This window comes from Cydia amplana, chromosome 4 (genome assembly GCF_948474715.1).
Source record: "Cydia amplana chromosome 4, ilCydAmpl1.1, whole genome shotgun sequence".
Taxonomy (NCBI): Eukaryota; Metazoa; Arthropoda; class Insecta; order Lepidoptera; family Tortricidae; genus Cydia; species Cydia amplana.
The window spans coordinates 4,064,227-4,089,489 of NC_086072.1; the positions used below are offsets into that span (position 1 = coordinate 4,064,227).

A 25,263-nucleotide genomic window follows, 5' to 3' on the forward strand; every position below is an offset into this window, starting at 1 on the left:
AATGTCATCGGCAACTAGTGCCACCACAAGATAGATACAGGATTTAAAAAGTATGTAATTGTCTGAACTAACATAGGGAGCGTGCATGAACTGTAGGGGCAGCACAGGAGACTGTTTAATTGCGTGAGGAATAAGAGTCAAGTTTAAGTTTCCGAACAAGGCAAGATGGTAGATCCTCTAGCGTGCACGATACCTATTTAAATCAGGGATGTTGCGAACATCCGCATCCGCAACCGCGGAACTTCCGCATTATGGCTCTACACGATGGGCCAACGCCGGCCACTCCAAGGGACGCATTTATGCGTTAGAGGGAGCAAGTGATATTGCTATCTCATTCTACCGCATGGCTGCGTCCCTTGGAGTGGCCGGCGTTGGCCCATACGATGGCCTGGCGGATGGATGACGGAGCCATTATTTTCAACATCCGCATCCGCATAAAATCGATGCTGAGCTTATGCGGATGCGGATGTCGAACAAGTCCGTACAGGAACGTCTTAGCGGCGGCGTAAGTGCTAGGTAATTTCGTCATTACCTATAACGAAATCGACTAGATCCAGAAAAGTCGGCGAAGTTACTGTTTATTAAATATAACGCACCTTTATTCTTGCTCAAATACTAAACGTTTCGTTTTTTTTTATAAAAAAATACTAAAACTGTAATATTTGACGTTTTCTAAGTACCTAATCTTGACATCCGCATCCGCGGTTGTAAGTCTTTAAATATCCGCATCCGCATCCGCGGATGTCAAAAAATCTGCATCCGCAACATCCCTGATTTAAATCAATGACTACCTCCTACAAACGTCGTTTTACAGCTACGACTAATATAAACAATTGTGTCGTTCCTTGGGTAAAGGTATTTTATGACAGTTAAAGACAGTAGTACTTACTTATGCTGTGCTATGCGGCGTAAGCTCCAACCGTCATAAGGTACCTTTACCAGTGGAGCGCCACAATTAAACACTACGGACGAAACACTAGATCTAATAAGATAAATTTGGTGTTAATATTGGTTGTAGTTGTAGCACATAAGTACTACACAGACAAATGAAATGTCATTTTATTCTACAGAGTTGTCTATTTATAGTTTTCAATCAGTCTGCTGTTGAAAGTAAGATACAGTTGGGTGTCGCCAGCCACACTTCTAAGAGCCTAGCGCGAAACACGAAATTTCGTTATCTGGCTCTCTGTCACTCTTGCATATTCGAGCAATAGGGTGGTAGATAACGAAATTTACGTTTTCATGTGGTAGGCCATCCGGTTTGCACTTGCAGTACCATCTTCGACACACTTAACTTTCAATTTAAAGCTTATTGCGACAACATAAGTTATACCTGATACACAGTAAGTGTGTTGCTGATCGTACCTGGTACCGAACAAAATGGCGCCCGAAACAAGATGGCGGACTATAATATATACCGTTCAGAGAAAAATTAGGCCTTCCAGTATTTGAATGTCCAATTTGTCATCGCAATGCGAGGTCGAAGCAAGCTCGTATGGCCATCCTGTATTGTATATAAGTTCGAATAGATAATTAAGATGCCAATGGCATTCAGATTATATTAGATTATTTATTTATTACGTTACACTAATTTATTTATTTATGAGACTTAAATTATTTATACAAATCCAGTGGATAGAGATTTGTGCAATAACCTTTTTACAACCTGCTTTTATTTTATTTAGTAAAAGTCGCGCGGCTCGCGCCTAGCGAATAAGAAACATTCCTTTTACATACTATTTATTTTAAGCTAGATTGTTATTAATATTGTTGTTTGTTTTATTTCTTATTTATTTGTTACGACCTATTTATTTGATTCTAGTCTGCAGCGAGTCAGAGTACTATTCTAGTCTAAATGAGTATCAAAATATTCTAAGTCAATCAAAGAAGTCAGATGCAAAATGTTTAAAGAAAATTTCCGTGTAAATAGTTGTGTAAAATACTTAGCTGAATTACTAGAGTAATCATCCTGCTAGTACGTTGTACTTGATGCCGTAGACGACTGAACTAATAAGCTTGCAAAGTCAAAGACAGCTCAAAATGGAGTCAGTGGATATCAGACGTCAACGGATTTTGACTTCGACTTTGCACGGCTATTAGTTCAGGGGGCCTATGTTGATAAAAAATATATTCCTATGCGGGAACACTAACTTTCCAAGAGAAATCATCTTATCCGTGTTTAAAATTTGTGTATACAAAATAAGGGTAATTTGTACAAAAGCTGTTCTTTTGGTTCAATCGGATGTGTCTAAAAACTTAGGTTTTTATAAATTAGGCATAGTTTCCGAAGTCCGCGTTAAACGTTAGAGAAGTAAACGTATTCAGGAATAACGTAAGGTAGGTTCATAGAAGAGTACAAAGTGAGAGCTCTATACATATAATTTATTTAAAAGAATTCTGCGAAAAGACAGATACGAAGTATTAACAAATTCAGTCATTTGATTTTACCTGAATATTGAAAGTTGTTTATTTTAATTTTGTTTTTAATTTATACCAAAGAGAGTATTGTGTTTTGTTCTGTACGGATAACGTTGGAAGCACAATTTTGTTGTTAAGTCCAATTTGTGATTGTAAATAAAGGTATGACTGTGTGAATATTACAATCATTAAAGTATTTACGTACATCAAATTGTTTCATTTAAAACTGTATTACTATTTGGATGCCACATTACCCAACTTCGAATTGGCCGTTACATAATGACGTCATTAAAGCGCGCCTGGATAGTAACGGCCAACTTGAAGCGAACCGGCAACTAAAAGCGGCCAAATTTTATTATGGTACGTCGTATCTTGCACGCGACAAGACGAAATTTACAACTACATAATACTATAAGCGGAAGAAGTTGGATAAAGAATTCAGGATGGTTCCGGTTAATACATATATTAGTCGAAAATTAAGCATTAGTTAGACTTTTCGTTCGTCGTCGACATCTAGTGTCAAGTAGAAATAGGTACTGATAAATCCGCTACTTGACGCTAGATGTAGACTACGAAAATAAGCAGCATTTTGGTTATACTACTCTGCGCGCGGTCTAGTGTCATCATCGCAGTCTTGAGTTCTATGGCATATTGTTATTAATAATAATTTATTTGGTACTGAAAAGTAAAAATTTTCTGCTAGTCTGTGCGGAACAATAGTTTTCTTTGGTGCGGAAAGTCTTGGAACAGACTCTACTGTACTGACAACTAGAGCCAGCGCGAAGCTTGAGAGCGAAACCATTCTCGTGATTTATAGGTTTATAAACTAGTATTAGAAACAAGCAAAACAAGGAATGCACATAAATATTATTGTTTATTATATCGATCTGAACTGGGAAACAATCTGTCAATGGTAACAAAACAAAGGGAGTATAAAAACACAAATATAAAAATGAAACAACAAACATATTCCACTAATGCTTTATACATTAGGTAATAAGCAAGTCCATTAACATTTGCTGTTACAACGGTAAAGGTGTGCTTTTCCACAATTTTTAAATAAAAATCGACAAGAATACTATTATACAAATTCCTCTACAACTTAATTTGATAACTTCACGTGGCCTTACATTTCATATACACTTTCTAAAGCTAATTCTGGCTTATCATAGCCTAGCTCCTCAGGAGTTTCAATGCCAAGTTCTGTAAGGGTGGGTCGGATTTCTTGGATGATGTATGGGTAGATTTCACTCTGTTTCGAGCCGCACTTGTCCTTGCAGGCCTCAATGAACCTAACAGCGAGAGAGTAGTCGTTGACGCGGCGGCAAGCGTGCAGGGCGGCCCTGATGATCTTTGGGTCTGGCACCAAGTCCATACCGCAGAGGTCATTCATACCCTTGCGGATTTCCCAGCCATCAATATCGGGTCTGTTGAAGAACTGCTCATATCTGTAAATAGGAAATAGACACTATTATGCCAATTCAATTATAGTTAGAAGTCAAACAAATGTGACTTTATAAAATGCTATAAGAAATTAAAGTTAAACTCTTCTACAATCATTCTTTAACTGTCATTTGCAATAAGTGGGATCTTAGTTTCTTACAAGAAATAGTGCATGGATTATTACAATTAAAGCAAGCTAGCTATATGTTTGGCCAATCACTTTCTATTGTGTGTGCGAGTAAATCACAAGTAAAGCACCTCTATCTTTTATTTAGTTTAAGCAAAAATACAATTGTTGTCTGTCTGGCAGTTATCCACAGTTTTCACATCTCAATAGATTCTCGTAAAATATTGTATTTTTTTGGTTCATTTCGTTTTAGGAAACTCTGTACTTAAGTTTTAAGTGGAAAACTTTGTATCCAGATTGGTAAAGGTCTACGCATCACAGAGCCACTTGTTTAACCATGTGAGACTAAACTTTTAGTGAATAATGTAAAATTATTTTATGGTTGGCAATATGGGCCAGACTCTATCATAAAGTCAACAAAGGGTTGTTCTGGTTATAAATTCACACGCTCAAGTTTCAAGTGCTCCCAGGCCTCCCAGGGACCACCAACAGGTCCTTGGACCAGGACCACTAGTTAAGAACTACTACTTTAGCTAATATCTTTTGCTCATGCAAAATATATTGACTAGTGAACAATAAAATTATCATTTAAAATAAAATGTATGAAGTTGAAAAAAAAAAGATCAATCTGAATAATGGAGTTGAATGACAATGAGTTAAGAGCATTATAATACAGTCACTGCTAAAAAAGTAGTCTTAAAATGGAATACTTAAGTTACTTCAGTGTAAGTAAGGCTACCTGTAATTTTATTATTTTTTTATTATAAATGAAACAATTACATCTCTTTCATCACTAACACAAGTACCTATACAATCTAAATCAATTTTTATCTGCGCTGTGGCAATTAGGTAATAGATTATACAGGTATGAACTGATGGACGATTTACCCCAACAAGAAAAGCAATTAGTTGGAGCATAATCAATATTATTTTACAGATTTTCCAAGGCTCCTTAGAAGTTTTTAACTAATTCATAATGCTCATATATTACACTGATATTTTGTTCGTAAAATGCATGTAGGTGCATAAGGAAAATTGACTGACATAACTAATATTATAGGTTCATGGACATAACATTAGACACCTTATGACTTCTTATCTAAGTGGAAACCTACGTCCACATGCTAAAATAAATTATAGACTCATTAAATAAATGCGCCAATAATAAAAGAACATTAAACATACTACGAAATCGTGAAAATGTTATTGGTAATGTCAAGTTTTTCCTACTTTTCAGTTACATAACTCGAAATTCACGTCAATACTAACCTGCAATCGAACTCTTCATCGGACTCGACGGGGCCGCCGTGGGATTTTCGCACTTGGAAGGCACCATTGACCCTCACTGTAGGAACCAGAGACCTTTTGAGGACATTGGCCAGATTTCCCGTTACTGATCTCAACATTTTTGTGGTTTTACAGGAACTTTAGCAAGGATAACAAATGGCTGCCGAAAACCATAGACAATACTGAGCTGCCAGTTTGTATTAATGACGTTTTGTAGTGTTGAACACGTTAATTTTACGTTTAGTCAAATTCGATTACGGTACCACTTAAGTCGAAATATGCCAGTTGCACGATAGGGACACAGCCATTTGCTAGATAAGTGTCTCATTCTATTCTGCTGCATATTTCGTTCGTGTTCCTACTTTATTTATTTTGTAATGTCCTCTTCTGTGTGGCTTCGCTGAATCGCTGGCTATTTGAAAAAAGAAAGAAAGGAAATAAATTTATTCAGGATGCTTGCTATATTTCCGTACTTCTCATGATATCAAAGAAAACCACTTCTTCCACTGCATGAATACTTTATTCGGTAAGAATATTACGTCTTCTGTTAACAAAAAAGATATAGTGTTCATTATTATGAAAACAACGATAATTAATATTAGTCAATTAAGTTTATGTCTAATAATACAAAAAACAAAGGCAGGCTTACAAATAACATTTACTAAATATTGGATACGTCTTGGTGCTTGATTTTTTATTAGGTTAACAGTAGTAAGGCTTTTTGGTGTTCACATTTTCCTTCGCTTCTTCTTTTTGTGTGCAGAAATGCTTTCCTGGCCACTGTCATCTTCACTGGAGCCACCCGAGGAGCTGCTATCACTGTCACTGCTCGAGGAACTACTGTTAGATGAACTGTCCGAGGCCACTCCAGTCCCTTGGCTAAGGTCCATGCTACTTGCAATTTTGTACAAGTCTGGCTCCTTGGCTTCTAGAACCTTAATCCACTTTTTGGACAGTTTGGGACGTCCACGGACAGTTTTATGCCAGACCACAGGGAAGTTGGTGCGGCTGCAGAAGTTCTGCGTGACTGCTACAGTGTCATCCAAGTTCAAGACAACATGCCACCAACCTCCAGGGACAAATACTGTTTCACCAGGCTTCTGCAGAATTTCAACCTGAAAAAATATTCAACATTAATGTTTCTAAAACATTTGTAATGACAATTAAATCATGATGAAAAGATTATCTGAAGTGCTTATGTCAATAACTTTAAAGTTTTAGTAAACAGATATCATTTTGTAAAACTAGTAGTATTTGTTATCCTTTCCTGCACTGCATTTAGGGTTGTTAAGCCCCGTCTCCATATCGCGCGGCAAGCTATCGAACATTGGCTCGCGAGGCAGGCGCGCGCAATGGATACCGGGCTGCCGCGCGAGCCAACTCGATGCGCCCGGTATCCATTGCGCGCGGCTGACGCGCGAGCCAATGTTCGATGGTTTGCCGCGCCATATGGAGACGAGGCTTTAGATGAAATAAAAAGTAATAAGTTAATATCTTACAGGTTTGTATTCCTTTGGCCAGCTATCTAGTTGAGTCTTTGGGTAAATAAGCTTAAACCAAGTAATAGCTTCATCTCTCTGTTTCCCCCCCATAGCTCCAGTCACCTTAATCAGCTCCCTCGGAGTCTGCGTCGGAAACAGACACCATCTCTTGTGACCAAACACTAAAGCATTCCAGGCACTTGTTCCCAGCGGGTCAATGTGGATGCCTGTCCCCGACCGCTGGGGCCCCATCACGAACCAGCGGTATGGAGGCCTTCTCTCTTCACCACAATACTTAAACAAATCATCCCTAAAATATATAGGGGCCTCATAGTCTTCAAGGAGCTTTTTTCTCCGTGGATGCTCTCCAAAACTACTATCAAAAATATAAAGCGGACTATCATCAGTCGTTGTCCTGGCATACTCTACGTAATACTTCATTTTCATCTTAACACTATAACCCTCATTGTCTTCCCCGCATTTAAATTTTTGGTTCCGATACTTTTTGGCTAGTCTATCTAAAGTCCACTTGTGATTAGCTTTCCAGTTTGTCTGGACATTGGTTATTACTACCGGTTTATAAATTTTCTCATATTTATCTATAAATTCTTGTGGTGAGACGAGGGTCTCACTTATTCTGTCTACATTGTCATTACATTTGAGGAATTCCTCAAAGTTACCTGCATACTTGCAGGCGGTCCATTGGTACTTGTCTGCTAACTCTGTGGGTGTACAAAACAATGTTATTAGCACCTGAAAAATGGGAGTAGCCAAAATTAATGTAAGTACTTAATAAGATAAAAACTGAAATTGATTGCTTTAGACTAGATTAATGACGCTTTAACTAAAGTTTCCATCAAGTATTTCAATAACTAGTGACAAAAACAAGACTTCACACGATAATCGAAGGTCGCAAATGTTGCTTAAAATTTAATAGTGAAAGAACCAAACGTTAGCCAAGCGTTGATTGATGCAGATCTTTCTAGAACTTGTACAATACGAGATGTATGTCGTAGATCTAATGTTTCAAAAACACTAATTCAAGTATATACTTTTATTAAAATAATAAAAAAACCCTTATATTATATTTGTAATCATCATCAATTCTTTAAAATTAAGTAGACTAAAATCTTGCAAAACCTTAGCTTGTTTTGTAAACTCACCTGGTCGAGCTTTCCTTTTTACTTCCTTGATCCTTTTCTTGGCTTTATGCGACAATTTGAATTCGTTTTCCATATCAGTGATAAATTTCCGGGATTTTAGAATACAATTGCCGCAAAAGTCCTTGTGCTAAATTGTTACTTGTTACATTGAATACATTGACACTGACTAGTTTGACTTGACCAGTGTTGCCCACTCGGAATTTGAAAAAGTGCCAGACTTATGTCTAGATTATGCCAGAATTATGCTAAATAAATTAGAAAAGTGCTAAAAAAAATGCTAAACAATATATAGGTAACTAAATACACCACACACTTCAATCTTCCACATAAATCAAACAATGCTGTTTCTGAAATTTTTATAGAGTCAGACCAAGCTAACTTTGCACTGACTTGGTTAGCTATACTTGGTCAAGCAGATCTTGTCAGTAGAAAAAGGCGGCAAGTTTGAAAAATGTTTGCGTGAAGGGATATCTTCCCATAGAAAATTTGAATTTCGCGCCTTTTTTTACTGACAAAGTTTGCTTAACCACCTATAATGCCAAATTTCTTTGAAACGTAACGTTTTTAGAGGCTCTCCACAGCTCCTAGTGAGTATTATATTTTTTGGCCATGAATTAAACTGCCAAGTAGGGAAGTAGGTTCCAAACTTGGCTTAGGGACACAATTCACTAATTATGTTAAAAATTATGCCAGATGCTAAATGGATAATTTGGATGCCAAATAGTGTGAAAATATGCCAGATCTGGCATCTATTATGCCAAGTTGGCAACACTGGACTTGACACTCTTGACAGACATCTTTTTTTTTTTTTTTTCGGCGGGAACTCAAACAACGAACTTGAAAATTTTTCGCTCCAACTTTTAAAATTCTCAAATAATTGTGTAAATTAGTCAAATTTGTATATATTAGTGATAATTTTGTACATAGTTACTGCCAGTAGTTTTTAGCAATGACTGGTAACGAGGGGGGCGGGGATAACCCGCCCACCTCCCACAAGCGCTCCAAAGGCGGCGGCGATGGACTCCAGGACGATGGCGGCGGCGGTGAGCGGTCTGATGCATACTTACCGTATTTTAAACCGAACTATAAAAGACAATTTCCTGAAAACTCGACCACAACTAATTTTAAAGTGTTTGTGGAACACATTGACCCCAAGGAGAGACTAGGGAATAAAAGCCCTATTTATTTAAACCATATATTTACTAATGGCATCAAAGGTGTGACGGGAATACAGAGAGTAAATGCTAATAAAATCGCAGTATCTTTTAAACAGTACAACACGGCCAATAACTTTCTAAACAACTCTGCGTTTTTAGAACTAAATAAAATGAAGGCATACATAAGTGCAACGCAAATTGAGAAGACTGGCATTATAAGGTTTGTTCCAGCTAACATTTCAAACAAGGATCTATACGGTAAATTGAGCTCTATTTACGAAATTATAGCTGTACGACGCTTCACGAAGAAAGTAGGACAAGATCGTGTTCCACTGCAAACAGTCAGTATAACGTTCTTATCCAATGTATTACCGGACAATGTGCAATATGATCTATTTTCCTATAGAGTATTCGATTATATTCCGCCACTTCAACAATGTTTCAAATGTTTCAAGTTTAACCACTCTGCTCGAGTATGCAATGGCAAGCAAAGATGTTCTATATGTTCAGGTGAACACTTTTACAAAGAATGTAGTAATCCAAATGAGATCTCCTGCATTAATTGCAGTGGTCCTCATCTGGCTATATCAAAAGAATGTCCAATTAAGATTAAAAAAATATTAGAAAAGAAAAACAAAATTACTTATGCTAGCCTAGCACAAACTAAAATACCTGAAACTGAATATCCCTCCTTGCCATCGCCAAAACAACAAAACAAGCCATTGCAAAAACCTGCACAATTTGTAAATAGTAAACTTGTAAATAAAAATGTAAATACTGTGAATAAATATGTAAATAATCAACCTGCTCCACAGGTTGTAAATCAGGTCCAGCCTATGGATCTCAAAGCCCAAATCATCGGTGATAAAGATGTACTAATGGCCCTGGTACAGACACTGATAGAGCTGGGCAACAATCCTGATCCTGTGCCGATCACCACGGCATCCATAAAAGATAGGTTAATTAAAAATTTGTCCTCATAATGGATTTAAGTCCTTCCGGAGAATCTCAGCTAAGTATTGCGCAGTTTAATATTCAAAGTGCCAATAGTAAAAAGCCTTTATTAATTAAATTTCTGCAAGAAAAAAACATTGATGTATGTTTACTCAATGAAACTTGGTTTAAAGAACATCACAATTTTAGAATTCCTGGTTATAATCTTCACTACAGATTGTCTAAAAATCCTCACAATGGTGTAGCAATATTAATTAAACCATACTTGAAATATAATACTTTAAATACAACCTTTTATGAGGACATTCAAACTATAGCTGTTTCTATATCTACCGAACGCGGTAATTTAACTGTTTTATGCGTCTACTGTCCTCCATCTAATGGGCACATTAGGTTAAAGAGGCTGCGCAATATTATCAGAGACCTCCCTAAACCTATCTTTATTGGAGGAGATTTTAACGCTCACCATATTGCATTTGGTTGCTTATCAACAAAAGGTCGGGGTAAAGATCTATACGACGTTATTGATGAGTGCGAATTGTGTATCCTAAATGATGGTAGTTTTACTACAGTGAACCGCCCTAGAACTAACCCTTCAGCCATTGACGTCAGCCTTACTAGTGATTCCTTGGCACCTCTGTGTGAATGGTCTGTACATGATGATTGTATGGGTAGTTACCATTACCCCACCATAACCGTTATATCTTTGATTGCTATAAAGTATCAATTTAATGCTCCTGTTGAAAAATTTGTGTACAAAAGAACTGATTGGCGTAAGTATAATGAACTTTCTAAGTGCATGTTTGAGGATTTTTCAGTAAATGTTAATGATCCACTTGCCACTTATACTAAATTTTGCAATCGTCTTGATGCCCTTATGCATAAAAGTATCCCAAAGTTTACGAAATCTGCTCATTTTGCTAGCAGACCTCCTACACCTTGGTGGAATGAGATCTGTGAGCAGAATGTTATAGCATCCTATAATGCTTTGAAATTGTACAGAAGTGATCCAACCATAGAAAATTACATAAATTATAAAAAGTTAGATGCACTGAAAAAAAGAACTATTTCAGAACAAAAGAAAATTGGTTGGAATAACTTATGTCATTCTTTTAACAGAACTACCCCTATAAGCAAGATTTGGAATATGGTTAAAATGTTTAAAGGTGTCAAGACCAATATTAGATCATACAAGGACGAATTCATTTCTCCATTTTTAGATAAGTTATCAGATGACAGTAATTTAAAAGATTCTAGTACTCTACCTAGCTACTTTAACAGCAATAATAACAATAGCAATTCAAAGTTTTTAATGGAACCATTCACTTGGAACGAATTCATTACAAGTCTACGCTCCCGACGTAACACGAGTCCAGGTTTAGATAATTTTCCTTATATTGTAATCAAAGAGCTTCATGTATCTGCTCAGAAGTTGTTTCTTGACGTTCTTAATCTATTATGGCTTAATTTAATTATTCCTGAATCGTGGAAATCACAGTGTGTTATTCCAATACTTAAACCAGATAAATCTCCAGAACAGGCTAGTTCCTATCGTCCAATTTCCTTGTCGTCTTGCCTTGGTAAATTATTTGAAAACATGATCAAAGTCCGTTTAGATTGGTTTGTGGAGGCTAATGGTATCATTCCATATTTGCAGTACGGCTTTCGTCGAGGGCGAAGTTGCGCTGATAGTTTCATTTCACTCGTCTCCGACCTGAAAATGTCAAATAATTTAAAGTCACACACTGTTTGTGTTTTCCTTGATGTTCAAGGAGCGTTTGATAATGTTGATCCAGCTATCCTAGTCAATATTATGTCTGATGTTGGTATACCTGGCCGACTATGCCAGTGGATATATAATTTTTTAACCAATAGAACCTTATTTGTTAAATACAATAATATTTTACATGGGCCTCGAACAACTTCTAAAGGCACTATGCAAGGTGCCACACTTTCACCATTACTGTACAACTTGTACACTTGTGAAATTTGTAAATATGTAGATACTAGTAATGTAAATATTCTGCAATTCGCTGATGACATTGTTTTGTACAGTAGTAACCATAATTTGCAGATTGCCATAAATAACCTAAATAGAGCCTTAGATCAATTAGGTATGTATTATAGCAATAGACTAAATTTAAAGATAAATGCCACAAAAAGCAGCTTAATGATTTTTGGTGATGATGATCCAACTTGCAATATTATGTACAGTGGGGAGTCTATTGATAGAGTAAGATCCAAAAAATTCTTGGGTGTCATCATTGATCAAAAGCTGACTTTTGAAGAACATGTAAAATATATTTCTAAGAACAGTTTGAAAGGTATAAATATATTAAGATGTCTAGCTGGTGTCTCTTGGGGTGCTGATCCCAAGATTCTATCTGTTTTATATAAAGCTATAGTTAGGAGCCATTTTGATTATAGTGCTATGGCATATATAAATAGTCCACATGCAAAAAAATTGGATATTCTGCAGAACAGGGCTCTGAGAATTATATCTGGAGCAATGTGCTCAACTCCTATAAGGGCCATGGAAGTTGAGACACATATCATGCCACTTATCTTAAGACGCCTAATTCTTGCTGAAAGATATTGCCTCAAGTTATTATATTCTAACAACACAAACATTATTAACAAGATTTTACCTCACCGAGTTAATGTGTCTGGTCCTTTGGCAACTGGAGAGGGTCTCCTTCTTGGCAACTCTCCAATGTTGTTTCACATTTTTCTGGAAATTGAAAATAATTGTACTAAAATTAGAAAGCAGCATCCTTGGCCATGTTATTCCTCCTATTACAAAAGCATTATGCAACCAATTAAAATACTTGATTCTGTTAATAGTAATGTAGATATGTTACAATTCCTCTCTGATAATAATTACTACACTATTTATACTGATGGTAGCAAAGGTCTGGATTATGTGCGTAGTGCAATTTATGATCCTCAATGTAAATCAAAGTATGTACCATATTTACTGCAGAGGCATATGCAGTCTATCAGGCCCTTCTGCGAATTGGTAATGTAAATAATTGTAAATATTTTCTAATAATAAGTGATTCTTTAAGTTTGCTTCAAGGTTTGGAACATTTGAAAATTCATTTTAAAACTAATTTCATTTTATATGCTATTAAAGAATTGTTATTTAAGTATCATCTTAAAGGAGTAGATGTTTCATTTATGTGGGTTCCTTCTCACAAAGGAATCACAGGCAATGAAACAGCGGATAGTGTTGCCTTCAGGGGTATAAACGCCCTTGATGTTAGCGAGGCTATGTACATTCCTATGTCTGATTACTTGTCATGTATAAATATATCTGTAAACAATTTATGGGAACAAATGTGGAGCAAAGATCAAGACCAAGGAAAAGGAAGATGGTACGGAAGCATTCAGGAAAGTCTGCCTACCAAACCATGGTATAATAACCTGCAAAAAGCCAGTCGAGATTTTATCACTACTATAAATCGGTTGCGCTATGGACACAATACTGCACCCTCACACCTTGCCAGACTAGGAATAATACAAAACAATATCTGTACTAACTGTGAAGCTGAAGAAGGAACCGTTAACCACCTTTTATTTAAATGTCAAAAGTTCCTTATTGACAGATTAGTGCTTGCCAGTGAATTAAGTGAAGTGTGTAAAAATGATAGTGATTTTTCCTCCCGCCCGCCGCCGCTTAATATTCTACTAAAAGACATTCAAACGTACCAACCAATTTACAAATACATTAAAAACACAGTGTTAAAACTTTAATATATAGTGCAGTGTAATAAAAATGAAGACTTGGCTTAAAGGTCTCGTAACCAGGCCATAAAATCCAAAAAAAAAAAAAAAAAATCTTGACAGACAAGGTTCCTTTTGGTACCTCACACTCAACCTCACCACAGCGCCGCCCGCCCCTCACAGCACTCTATAGTGTAGTAGTGTGAGCTGTGTGAGCCAACATTCGAGTTGATGCCGAATAAAAAATACAGTCCCTAAAAATATCGATTAGTCGTTCGATGAAATTCACAATGAAATTCTGTTACTAATATCCAAGATGTTTTATGCCATTGTTATTTATTTTATTTCAAAAAACTTGTCAAAATATAATCGATTTGGTGCAAACAATTAATTAAATAAAATATATTTAGCGTACGATACCTATTATCAATCAATCGAGCTTTCGATTACGTTAAATCTCTATATAGAGTTTTCCTGTCTATGGTTATTATTTTAGTGTTGTACCCACGGCACAATGATATGAATATAATCGATCGATTAAGGATTTTTTAGGAAAGATTCACCAAAATTATTATAATAGTAATATTACAAGCACATTATTAAGTTAATATACAATATTTGAAATATTACAACGAATAAAAGTCAAAAATAATTCAAACAAACACTTTTATCTTATGGAAAAATAATCGAATACTTAAGAATGGCAAGCACGAATGAGAACTGGCAACAATTCGCCAATTTTCGATGCATTTGTGTTCAGTGCGATAATTTTGGGATTCTCTGTTATATTGTAACCGTAATAATTTAAATAACTGTATTCTTTCTCTTTTATATCGTCATTATTTTTTTCAATTTTCAAATCAATTACGTTACATTGCTAGCCATTAGAAGTAAAGTGATTGATTTGACTGTTGCAGTGAAACAAATTTGAAACGTTCCAGTCTGAAGTGTGTAGCTAACTGCTCGATATAACTGTCAATCTGGGTGTAGAAATTTATTTGTAATATTCACCGGTTCTCATGTGTAATTCCCTTAAGTGTTAGACGATATTTGAACAAGGGTTCGTTGCGAAATAATGTTCTATGGTGTACGTGGTGCCTAAATCAGTGCTAAAATGGATGACGGAACTGTGAAAATCCAGTCTGGGATTAACATCAACATCAAAAGAACAGATGGTAAGTGCTATGAAGCTTAGAATCTCTTTGGGGTTTAACCAACTAGATCTTGAAGCGATTGCTTCTATTTCTGGTGGTTTTTCGCGCCGGTTGCTGAAATCAAAAATACCTTATCCTGCTCATATGAATCATTGCAAAATCGGCGATAGACGTATGATTCAACGCATTAGTCTTCAGATAAACTAGAAAGAATTAAGTATATTCCAAAATATTCAACCAAATTTCTTTGCATTTATTGTTTGGTAGTCCTGAAATGTGACAGATGTCTTTTCTTCCACAGCTCCACAGTTATAAGACTTATAAGTGTTGTTGTAGTCCAGGCCTGATTTGATGTTGTGTTGGGTCAATAGCTTACTGAAATATCTGGTTGAATCCAGTTTCATAAAAAAAATGTACCTACATTTTAGAAGGTAATATACCCACAACTTTAGAAATTCACAGCTTTCAACATCCTTTATCTGATGGAAGCGCTTGAAGAAAGGCCATGAATTGCAAACCATATCTGAAGCCTTTATTCTATGATTCTAGCCCCAAACTAAGCAAAATGTTTGCTATGGGTATATAGACAACATGCATAACTGAGGAACAAATTTAATAATCCATGTAAAACACAAATAAATGATTCAAACTTGGGACCTCCTCCAACTTGGTAGTCAGGGTCACTACTGACTAGGCTAGGAGCTGTATATTTTGGTTAGGTACTTTGGCTGTCACTATCTTTTGGTTCAATGCTGACATTACACAATGCTGATTATATTGATTATTATTATAAAAGCTGGTGTTTGTGATAATAAAACAATTAGTTCTTATTAGAGAAGCTCTTTATCTAATCAGGATTCATAATAGAAGTACTATTTAGCAAGTGCTAAGATCTAGACCTAAAGAAGTGGTAGAATGACAGCTATTTAACAGTTTTGAATGATTCACAGTTAGTGTCACTAGACTTTTTTGTATTTAAAATTTTGAAAAGCAGAAATCCTATAAAACTAGTTTTTCATTGTGTCAATAATATACTGAAACATCATGGAGAATGGAAAATATTTAGAAGTGAAAAAATTATTGTGTTCGAAATTTCTGTTCCATATTTTTATTTGGGTCACTTACAGAAACCTGTTTTGGAATCCCCGATAGACCTGAGATCTGCAGTCTTTAACAATGTGCAGAAAGTTTTCAAGAAGTTCGAAAAGTTCTCGAAAATCTCAGGAAAATTTCACAGGAAACTAAGGTAACTTTCATCTTGGAAACGGAATATCGATCACCATACAAAAATATGAGATGTTTCCGAATTTTTTCAAATTGGGAAATTTCGCAATTTTGGAAACCGCACCACATGAGTAACTCATCATAGATAGATGAGAGTTCATATTTTCCTTGAATCCGGGCACCGCAACCTTGCTACTTATTATATTCCCATGCAGTTGTGCAGCTCCATTAACAGCTTCCTGCTCGAGTCTGTCGGCCTTTTGTGTTTATAGAGCCATTGGATGAGCTACGGCAAAGCATTTGAATACTGAATGTAATTGGGGCTTTCATTTATTACAATCGGCTGGGGGTTAGTATAACAATGTGAATCTGTCTATAGAATATCTTCTCTCAAACCTTATACAAACGGAAAGACGATTGGAAGACAAACACTGCGAAGTCTACCTACTCTACATGCATGTGCCTAAGCCTAGAAGTAAGAAAAGCAGATTATTTTTGGGCAAATGGTCAGGAATTGTGATATTGTCAGTTATTTTTAACTGTATGCTGTATAGTCTGCGCGAACACCAGTTAACGAATGTGGCTGCGATCCTCACCAATAAAGGAAGATGTAGTTTTTTTTAAATGGGTGTCTGATACAGATTCTTTTTGTACTTAAATCTCTACGGTATTGATGACGGATTCCTTTCCAAATCAAACATATTTTTTTCCTGCTGTGTCTATGTAAAGAGACTTCACGTTTGTACCCCTTCGGATAACTTTTCGACGTGTCCCCATGGCTTTAAACAAACAGAAGATTGTTGTACCTGTGTCTAGAGAATAGGTACAACCGCCTTCAGATATATGTGAGCAGCCAAGGTGTTCACAATATCTGAACAAGCACTCTAACGCCTTGACAATAGAGGCGTGCTCAGATATTTGTGAGCACCTTGGCCGCTCCGATATATATCTGATGGCGACTGTACGTCAGTGCGGTCCTCAGAGGCACAATCCGCAAGCGCGCCGTATATGGCTGTCGCCGCGCAAGGCCTCGTCCTCGCCAGCGGGCTTATTTATAACCGCCGAGGTGCCATGGAATACGATCAACGTTTCGACATGCTATTATATAAATACACCCTTTGCAAAATCCTCGCTTTTCTCGGATCCTGAAATATTGACGGTACGATCTACAATTTATATTGAATGTTAGAATTTGATTTAAACTGCAACCTAGTGGAGAAATTGCAATAAAGCGGGACTATAGTAGATTGTACAACAAGGGCATAACGTGACCAATCTTTACCCGAGGCAATTTTTTGGTCTGAGCGAAGCGAAGACCAAAATAGTAGACGAGGGTAAAAATGGACATTTATGCCCTTGTTGTACACTCTGCTTTTCACTTCGATTGCGAGGAAAATATACATACAAAAATATCCAATATTTTAGGTTATTTTCCCGTATTTATTCAAGACTAAAGAAAATTTTATTCGGGCCGGTCGGGGGCGCGAGGCACGCCGGGCGGGAGCGCGCCGGTGGGGCGCGGGCGCGCCGGCAAGGCTGGCAGTTTGTATGGCAGATTTTGGACTTTATTGCTAGGTCAATAAGGGTCGCAATAGATGATTTTACTTTATGCTCTAGAACATAATAAGCAACTTTATGTCGTCTATGCACGACATAAAGGTGCACTTTTTGAGCATGAGAAGTGAAAATTAATTTAATTATATTTTATAAAATTACTCAGTGCAATCGCTACAGATTCTCAGAAAACCGATAAAATACCAAACCAATATTTGTAACGCCTCGAATTCGCAGCCCAACGATTCGGTATCGGATGAGGAAGAAGAATCAAATTCAATTTTTTTTTTAATTTCAAGTTTGTTTCTTGCTGGTAATTCTGGAGCCCTAGGAGTTGGGGTGTTAAATGTAGTTCCTATTTAGACCCTTTCAGGTGGTTCACTCTGAATTATACCAGGTAGCTGGGGCGCACAAACAGAAAAGGCTTGATTTGTGTAACGTGTAGTGTAATGTAAAGGAAGATCCCATCAAAAACATTAGATGTCGACTATTGAGTCCAGGGCTAAAACTGCTGCCAAGAAACTTGGTGTCCTATTTAAGGTGAGGCGGTACTTCACGCCGAATCAGCTTCTCTCCCTATACCAAGCACAGGTCCGCTCGTGCATGGAATACTGCTGCCACCTTTGGGACGGTTCCGCCAAGTATCAGCTGGCGGCCCTGGACTCAATAGAGCGCCGGGCTCATAGACTTTTAGGCGATGACCCAGCTGTCAAATCAAAGTTACAGAGCCTCGATCATCGCCGACGAGTCGCATGTCTATCGGTGTTCTATCGGATACATTCTGGAGAATGCGCACAAGAGCTGCATGACCTGATTCCACCTTCCCCTTTCCATCATCGGACGTCCAGGCGCGGGGAGCGAATGCACCCGTTCGTGGTTAACATCTCATTTGTCCGCACAAAACGATTTGCCTCGTCTTTTTTGGTAAGGACGGCTAAGGAATGGAATGCGCTCCCGTCATCCGTATTCCCTGAGAAATATGACCTCGGTCTCTTTAAAGCTAGAGTGAATAGGCTATTACTGAACCGGTGAGCTCTATCTTAGGCTCTGTCTTCACTTTCCATCAGATGTGTCTAGAGCCAATCGCCGATCAGTTTATCATAAAAAAAAAAAAAAAATGTAAAAAGGTGCCAGTCTCGCACCGCTTTTACTACAAAAAAGTTTTGAGATATAATGTGAAACCAAGTCGGTTATTTTAATCAGTGCCAGGGGGTGTTAAAACCGTATCAATAAGATATCTTTAATTTGTAATACGTATAATGACTTGGCCATCGCACGGCTGCATAATGACATAAGGATCATCGACACCTATGAAAAATAATTCTAATTGAACATAACGCTAGCGCTAATTGCAGTTTGAGCATTAGGCTCTTCTCTCACGAGGCTACTCTCAACCGATTTATGTTTCGTACGCGTATCCTACGCGTCGCTTGTGAGGGGTTATTCCCACTAGTTACCACCAAGTTGTTACCAGTGGTAACTACTGGGAATTTTTTTCCCACCTTTTACCACTGGTAACTACTGGGAAAAATTATTCCCAGTAGTTACCACCAACTCGGTTTAGTGGTAACTACTGGGAATTTTTATTCCCAGTAGTTACCACCAAAACTTTGTTAAAGTTAAATACTAATAAAAACAGTATAAATAGTATAGTATAAATATCGAGTGATTTAATAAATAATTGTTAGTCGATTAGTGTTTTAGTAAACTGCCTTAAAAGTGACCAAAAATATAGTTAAACAGTTTAACCGGTACTAGTACAAAAACTAGAATATATGTAAGAATAAATTTAATAATCCATTTAGATTATTTTTTAAGTGATTTTATTAGGTAATTCAAAATCACTCTGTATTTATACTCTTACTATTTATACTGTTTTCATTAGTATTTAACTCTAACAAAATTTTGGTGGTAACTACTGGGAATAAAAATTCCCAGTAGTTACCACTAAACCGAGTTGGTGGTAACTACTGGGAATAATTTTTCCCAGTAGTTACCAGTGGTAAAAGGTGGGAAAAAAATTCCCAGTAGTTACCACTGGTAACAACTTGGTGGTAACTAGTGGGAATAACCCCTTGTGAGTACCCGCCATATTTATTTCCTACGTTTCGCACACGACGACACGCGTCGACGAAGCGTTTGATATCAGTCGCATGATACTGTCTTGCTGGTCGCACGCGACTCGAGTCGTATACGCGTTGTATGCTCAAGATGGCGGCGGAACAAGTTTTTAATATAAATTTCGTTCAAGAGGTGGAAAAGTATCCATGTTTATATAATTATAAGCTGCCTGATTATGTAAGAAAAAACCTGGTGTGTGTGTGTGTGTGTGTGTGTGTGTGTGTGTGTGTGTGCTTGCGTGTGTGATGATGTGAGAAAGATGGAGGAGTAAGAGAGATGTTATGTGGTTGTGTGTTGTTCTTGCAATAAAAATAGAGCAGAAGATTGTCTTCATCGCTGGAGCTAGACATTGTCGCACCAATGTTGTTCCGCAAATGACACAAAATAGTCTCATTTGCGTAGCACCGTGTGCGGAAACGAGTAGCATACCAGTAGGCGATTATGGTTTGCATCTCAGTCGCGTAGCATTTGATCGGAGTCTCGTGAGAGAAGGGCCTTACACATATTTACGAGTACGGTACGAGTAAAGCATTATGTGCGATTGCCAAGTCATTATATGTATTACAAATTAAAGATATCTTATTGATACGGTTTTAACACCCCCTGCCACTGATTAAAATAACCGACTTGGTTTCACATTATATCTCAAAACTTTTTTGTAGTAAAAGCGGTGCGAGACTGGCACCTTTTTACATGTAATGTTTTTGATGGGATCTCATCTCTTTTTGTAGACAGTCCTTCTTTTCGGGTACTCATACCCATACTATGTATATACATATCATATTTAAACACATCTTCATTCATACTCACATCGTACATCGTTATGTACCTTTACCTACTATTTGTAGGAACTGCAACAGTAACTTTGTAATATCATATATTTATATAGGATTACAAACTTACTTATGCAGTTCTTAGATCTTTAAAACGTGACTGATATTGCAATATTTTTAGGTTTTCTATGGCTTGATAAGCTAAAAACTACTTATGTTTAAAATTTGAAACTTGTGGGTATGCTAGAAGTATGAGATCGAGAATGATGATCGGTGAGTGTATAAGTGTGTCAGTGTCGAAACTAAGGAACTTTGACGTACAATAATTCTTAAACTACAAGTTCAGATTTAATGTTTTTGAGAATGTATCTTAAGCATGTTAAGCCCTATATGTCACTGAAAATTCAGGGTTCTAGCTTCAGCCAGCACAAAATTACAGGACGTCGAAAATGGCCTGAATCGCTTCCAGAAAAGGATGGTACGGCCGTGCCTCTTTGTTTTGCTCGACTTGGCGGGGGCACTGCCGTGCCCCCAGATTGTCTTTTCTGACTTAAAGTTTTCGGTGAAACGAATAAATATCATGTTTCAAGTTATTGAGTAAAACCCTTTATTTATTCTTAATTGGTCATTACAACAAATAACTTACCCAACCACCAGCAGTTAGAGAAATCAAACCATATGATTACCTCTTTTCCTACTTAAATGTATGGTTTGCGGTGTAGAGATAGTTAGAGCTTTGCGAACAAAACTACTTGTCGAAGTGATAGTTCTCTTTTTTAAAAACATTTATGGGTCAAACAGAACCTTATTTTTTGACAATGGCTTAAGATACCATTTTTATGATAGAGACGGCTCGAGATTCGAGGCTTCCCATTAACCTTCGTGGTCGCCAAATTGAGTAATACAAGTATTTGTCTGGCCAAGCTATGGCTCTACCTTGACGTCCCATCATACCGGCAGGCCAGTTCGTTCAATCAATTAAAATTTTATTTGTGAGGAAATAAGGACGATTCGCAAGATTCGATCTAAACGAAAAATAACAAGGTAATGATAAAGACATCGCATATTATTTCTGTGGTGTCGACTGTCGAGTGTTTCGACTAAGAAAAATAATGAAAATAATCAGTTAATCAAATACAGTTTTGTATTTTAATCTTGATTTTCTTTGGGACGTATCAGATATGATAAGTCTCTTTGCTGAGTTACGCCCAAAGGCTTTAATTGAAATTCCAATTAATCATCTCAGTTACCCAAATCCTTAACATAAAATTCAACAATATGCAGGGCTTAGACTAACGCGTTCACTTCCTGATTGAAACTGCTTTGGCGTGGTATCGCCCACTGGCTGGCCAAGGTTGCGTCATCGATCGGAGGCCTCTGGCTTCTACCGATGGTTATAACGCCGTGGATAGCGAGCTGGTTTTGGAAGCTCATTTCTTTCAAATAGGGCTGCCATCCGTTCGGGTTTCCCCGGATTTGTCCTAGTTTCGAAGCCATCCGGGGGTCGTCTGGGGGGGTTTTCAAAATGTGTCCGGGTATTTTCGGACACGTCCGGGGAAAAATGCGATTTACGCCAAATGTCCGGGTTTTTTTTAAGTCTTTGTCCCAGGAATCGGCGAATTTAGAGATGGCAGTCCTACGTTCATATGACTAGCAGGTCCTTGTTTGGACGGATTCATTGTTAAAATTAGCATAGCGTGAGCCAAGTGGAACTTGTTTTATATGTAGAAACTTCAATGTTGATGGGGACATTTATTATTGAGCTGATATTTTATGAATTGGATGACAAATTGGCAATGTGATATTGTTTCATAGAGCTGGTCTGATTATCATCAACCCAGAAGGAAGCACTTTGACAACGTGACGTGACATTCAAATATGATCTCATTAGAATCATCTCTATTAATTTATGACGAGCAAAGAGCCAGAAACTTCTTTTTTAGGGTTCTGTACCCAAAGGGTAAAAACGGGACCCTATTTCTAAGACTCCGCTGTCCGTCTGTCGGTCCGTCCGTCATTCTGTCTGTTACCAGCGGGCTCAGCACGGTTCCATTTTTATCGACTATCACTAAGCCCGTCACTTTCGCACTTACATACTTGTTGGAACGTGACAGGCATGGTGATAAAAATGCGACCGTGCTACAAGGGCAGGTTGTATCTCATGAAAGTCATGAACCGTGATAGCTAGACAGTTGAAATTTTCACAGATGATGTATTTCTGTTGCCGCTATAGTATAGTAGTATAGTATTTGTACTAAACAGTACGGAACCTCGGTGGGCTATTCCGACTCGCACTTGGCCGGTTTTTATAAGATTTACCTTGAGTAACTAGGTACAGGACAGGGATGACTTTAGAAGTGTATTCCACCGTACCGTCAAAACTAGCTATTGAGCCAATTACGAGGGGCGTTCAAAATATTCTCGGTATTGATATCTTACGACCTCTTCTAAAATTTCTTTCGTTACTGGCCGCTAAGGTTTATTCATTGACATTAAAAAAAAGTATAATTCGAACCGAGATGGTCTTTTGTTTTTCTGCAATTGCTGAACAAACATGAACATCATGTGCGAATTGACAATGTTAACTAAATTAGAACATCGATGCGTGATAAAATTCTTGACAAAACAGGGTAAAAATCAAAAAACCATAAAAGAGGAAATGGATTGTGTTTACCGTGAGTCTGCTCCTTCTTTATCTACCATTCAAAAGTGGTCAAGCGAGTTTAAACGCGGAAGGGAGAGTATTGAAGATGACCCTAGACCTGGCCGGCCTGTAGTAGCTACTTCACAAGAAAATATTGATAAAGTGGAAAAACTTATATTGGAAGATGGTCGAGTGAAGGTAAAATCTATAGCACAAGTAACCAATCTCTCTATTGGTACCGTACATGATATTATACATGACCATCTTAATATGTCAAAAGTAAGTGCAAGATGGGTTCCGCGAATGCTGACTCGGCTTCAAAAAGACATGCGTGTAGCTTGTTGTTCCGATTTTATTGACCTGTGCGGTGAAAATCCTGATGAGGTGCTGCAAAGAATAGTTACTGGAGATGAAACCTGGGTTCATCACAATGACCCAGAGAGTAAACAAGAGTCCATGCAGTAGATATGAGCGCCGATAGGCAGTTAGCCGGCGGCGGCGCGCCGGTCAAAATTGGTCGGCGGCGGCGGCGAATCGGCGGCGTGGCCTTGAAACACCTTCGATGAATGAAAAAAGAATTCAAACCAAAATTTTACCGAAAAAACATGTTTTTGCTGTAGGAAAGTTATGAAATAAATGCATTTTTTATTTTCAATGATAATTTATTGAATAATGGTACGAAAAAAAAATGATATCGTATAAACTGTGGATAGGCGGTATCGCGCGGCATCAGAGGCGGTCTTAATCTTGGTGAGGCCCTGGCCGTAAGATCTTAGCGAGGCCCTTATCTTTTGAGCTAAGTTAAAAATTGCGAAATGACTGTATCAGGGAAACGTCTTGTCGACAGTCCAAAGAAAATCGAGCTCCGTCATTAACCAATATCGATTCAACAAAACCGATTTATGTCAAAAAGTGAGGCCCAACGCCGAGCTCCATGTAACACCGAAGACTTGATTTCGACGCCTCCCAATGCGAGGCCAGAGGATGAGCTGCAGGTAAGCATACAGCTAAGAATCGAACGCCAAGTGTAAGCTTGGCTGACGGCCGAACGCCTGGAGCGCCGATTGCGGCGCGCTTCTGTGCAAGGCCGAGCTGCAAGAGAGCAGAGCGAGGGCGCAGGCCGATAAAGACTGAAGCCATAGTGTTAAAGATCTGGAGCTTTCCTGCGGGCGCATTCGTGCGACGCCAAAGGCCGAGCTGCAATGGAGCTAAGATCGGATAAGGACCAATGCTCAAGCGTTTTAAAACAGGCCGAAAGTTGAGCTCCAAACAGGGCCAAAAACTTGCAGGTTCAGATAGCGGCTTAATTCCATGCGAGCGATGCAAGGCCAAAGATTGAGTTGCGAGAGAGCAAAGCTTGAAATTTAATCAGTGGCCAAGTTTAATTGAGACCGGATTCCGACGCCCTTCCGTGCGAAGCCAACGGCCGGACATTTGGACGTGGAAACGCTTAATATCTCAAAATTAACCCCCTTTTATGCCTTTTAAAGACTTTTAACCATGCTTGCAATGGTTAAATTCGCGGTAAATGACGGATGGTTAGCTGGCAAAATTAGTTAAGCATTGGATCGGTTAATCGGTAATCCAAAGATGTGGGTTCGAGTCTCACGTTAGCCAGAGTTGATCACAGTTAATTTTTTAATTGTGATTGACATATGTGTAGTGTATATTATATACAATCTATAAATTGTAATGTGGAACGTTCCACAATAAAATGGAAGGAAATCAGTATGTTTATTACAAGCATATTGATGTTAAAATTGATATTAAATCATTTCGTTTCCCCAAGACTAGTAGCGCGGTTACTAGACAGATAAGTTTGCAATTGCCTTCGATATTTTTGAATTATATGGGCCTAAAATACCTTGTGAATGCCTATAAACTATTTGAAGTGGCGCCGTTAATGATCTAAACTCGATTAAAAATATATTAACTAATTCCGAAAGTAGTAGTAACTACCAAGGTCACGCCGATGCCACGCCGATAGCGCAGCGTCGGCGGCGGCGGCGCGAAAATTTTGTCGGCGGCGGCGGCGCG

The 25,263-nt window shown here is 37.8% G+C and overlaps 4 protein-coding genes across 6 annotated transcripts in view; 1 reads left to right on the forward strand and 3 right to left on the reverse strand.

Moving 5' to 3' along the window:
• The window catches only part of LOC134663090 (5-demethoxyubiquinone hydroxylase, mitochondrial), a 101,071-nt gene that overhangs the window by 37,307 nt on the left and 38,501 nt on the right, over nucleotides 1-25,263 (reverse strand). The gene's annotated exons all lie outside the window — the stretch shown is intronic.
• LOC134663043 (cytochrome c oxidase subunit 5A, mitochondrial) lies at nucleotides 3,386-5,457 on the reverse strand. Its single transcript, XM_063519337.1, has 2 exons — nucleotides 5,258-5,457; nucleotides 3,386-3,866 (listed from the first exon to the last, which is right to left on the reverse strand). Exons 1-2 carry the CDS (start codon nucleotides 5,392-5,394, stop codon nucleotides 3,545-3,547), a joined length of 459 nt encoding a protein of 152 aa, XP_063375407.1. The 5' UTR covers nucleotides 5,395-5,457; the 3' UTR covers nucleotides 3,386-3,544.
• On the reverse strand, nucleotides 5,774-8,064 carry LOC134663044 (bifunctional arginine demethylase and lysyl-hydroxylase PSR). Its single transcript, XM_063519338.1, has 3 exons — nucleotides 7,920-8,064; nucleotides 6,775-7,478; nucleotides 5,774-6,390 (listed from the first exon to the last, which is right to left on the reverse strand). Exons 1-3 carry the CDS (start codon nucleotides 7,990-7,992, stop codon nucleotides 6,004-6,006), a joined length of 1,164 nt encoding a protein of 387 aa, XP_063375408.1. The 5' UTR covers nucleotides 7,993-8,064; the 3' UTR covers nucleotides 5,774-6,003.
• The window catches only part of LOC134663060 (kinesin-like protein Klp10A), a 67,156-nt gene continuing 56,447 nt past the window's right edge, over nucleotides 14,555-25,263 (forward strand). Inside the window, exon 1 of one of the 3 annotated variants that reach the window (XM_063519360.1) lies at nucleotides 14,555-14,931. In XM_063519360.1, coding sequence (XP_063375430.1) covers nucleotides 14,871-14,931 — 61 coding nt within the window. In that variant the 5' untranslated portion in view covers nucleotides 14,555-14,870. The remainder of the gene's footprint in view (nucleotides 14,932-25,263) is intronic. The other 2 variants (XM_063519362.1, XM_063519363.1) reach the window with 2 other exon arrangements.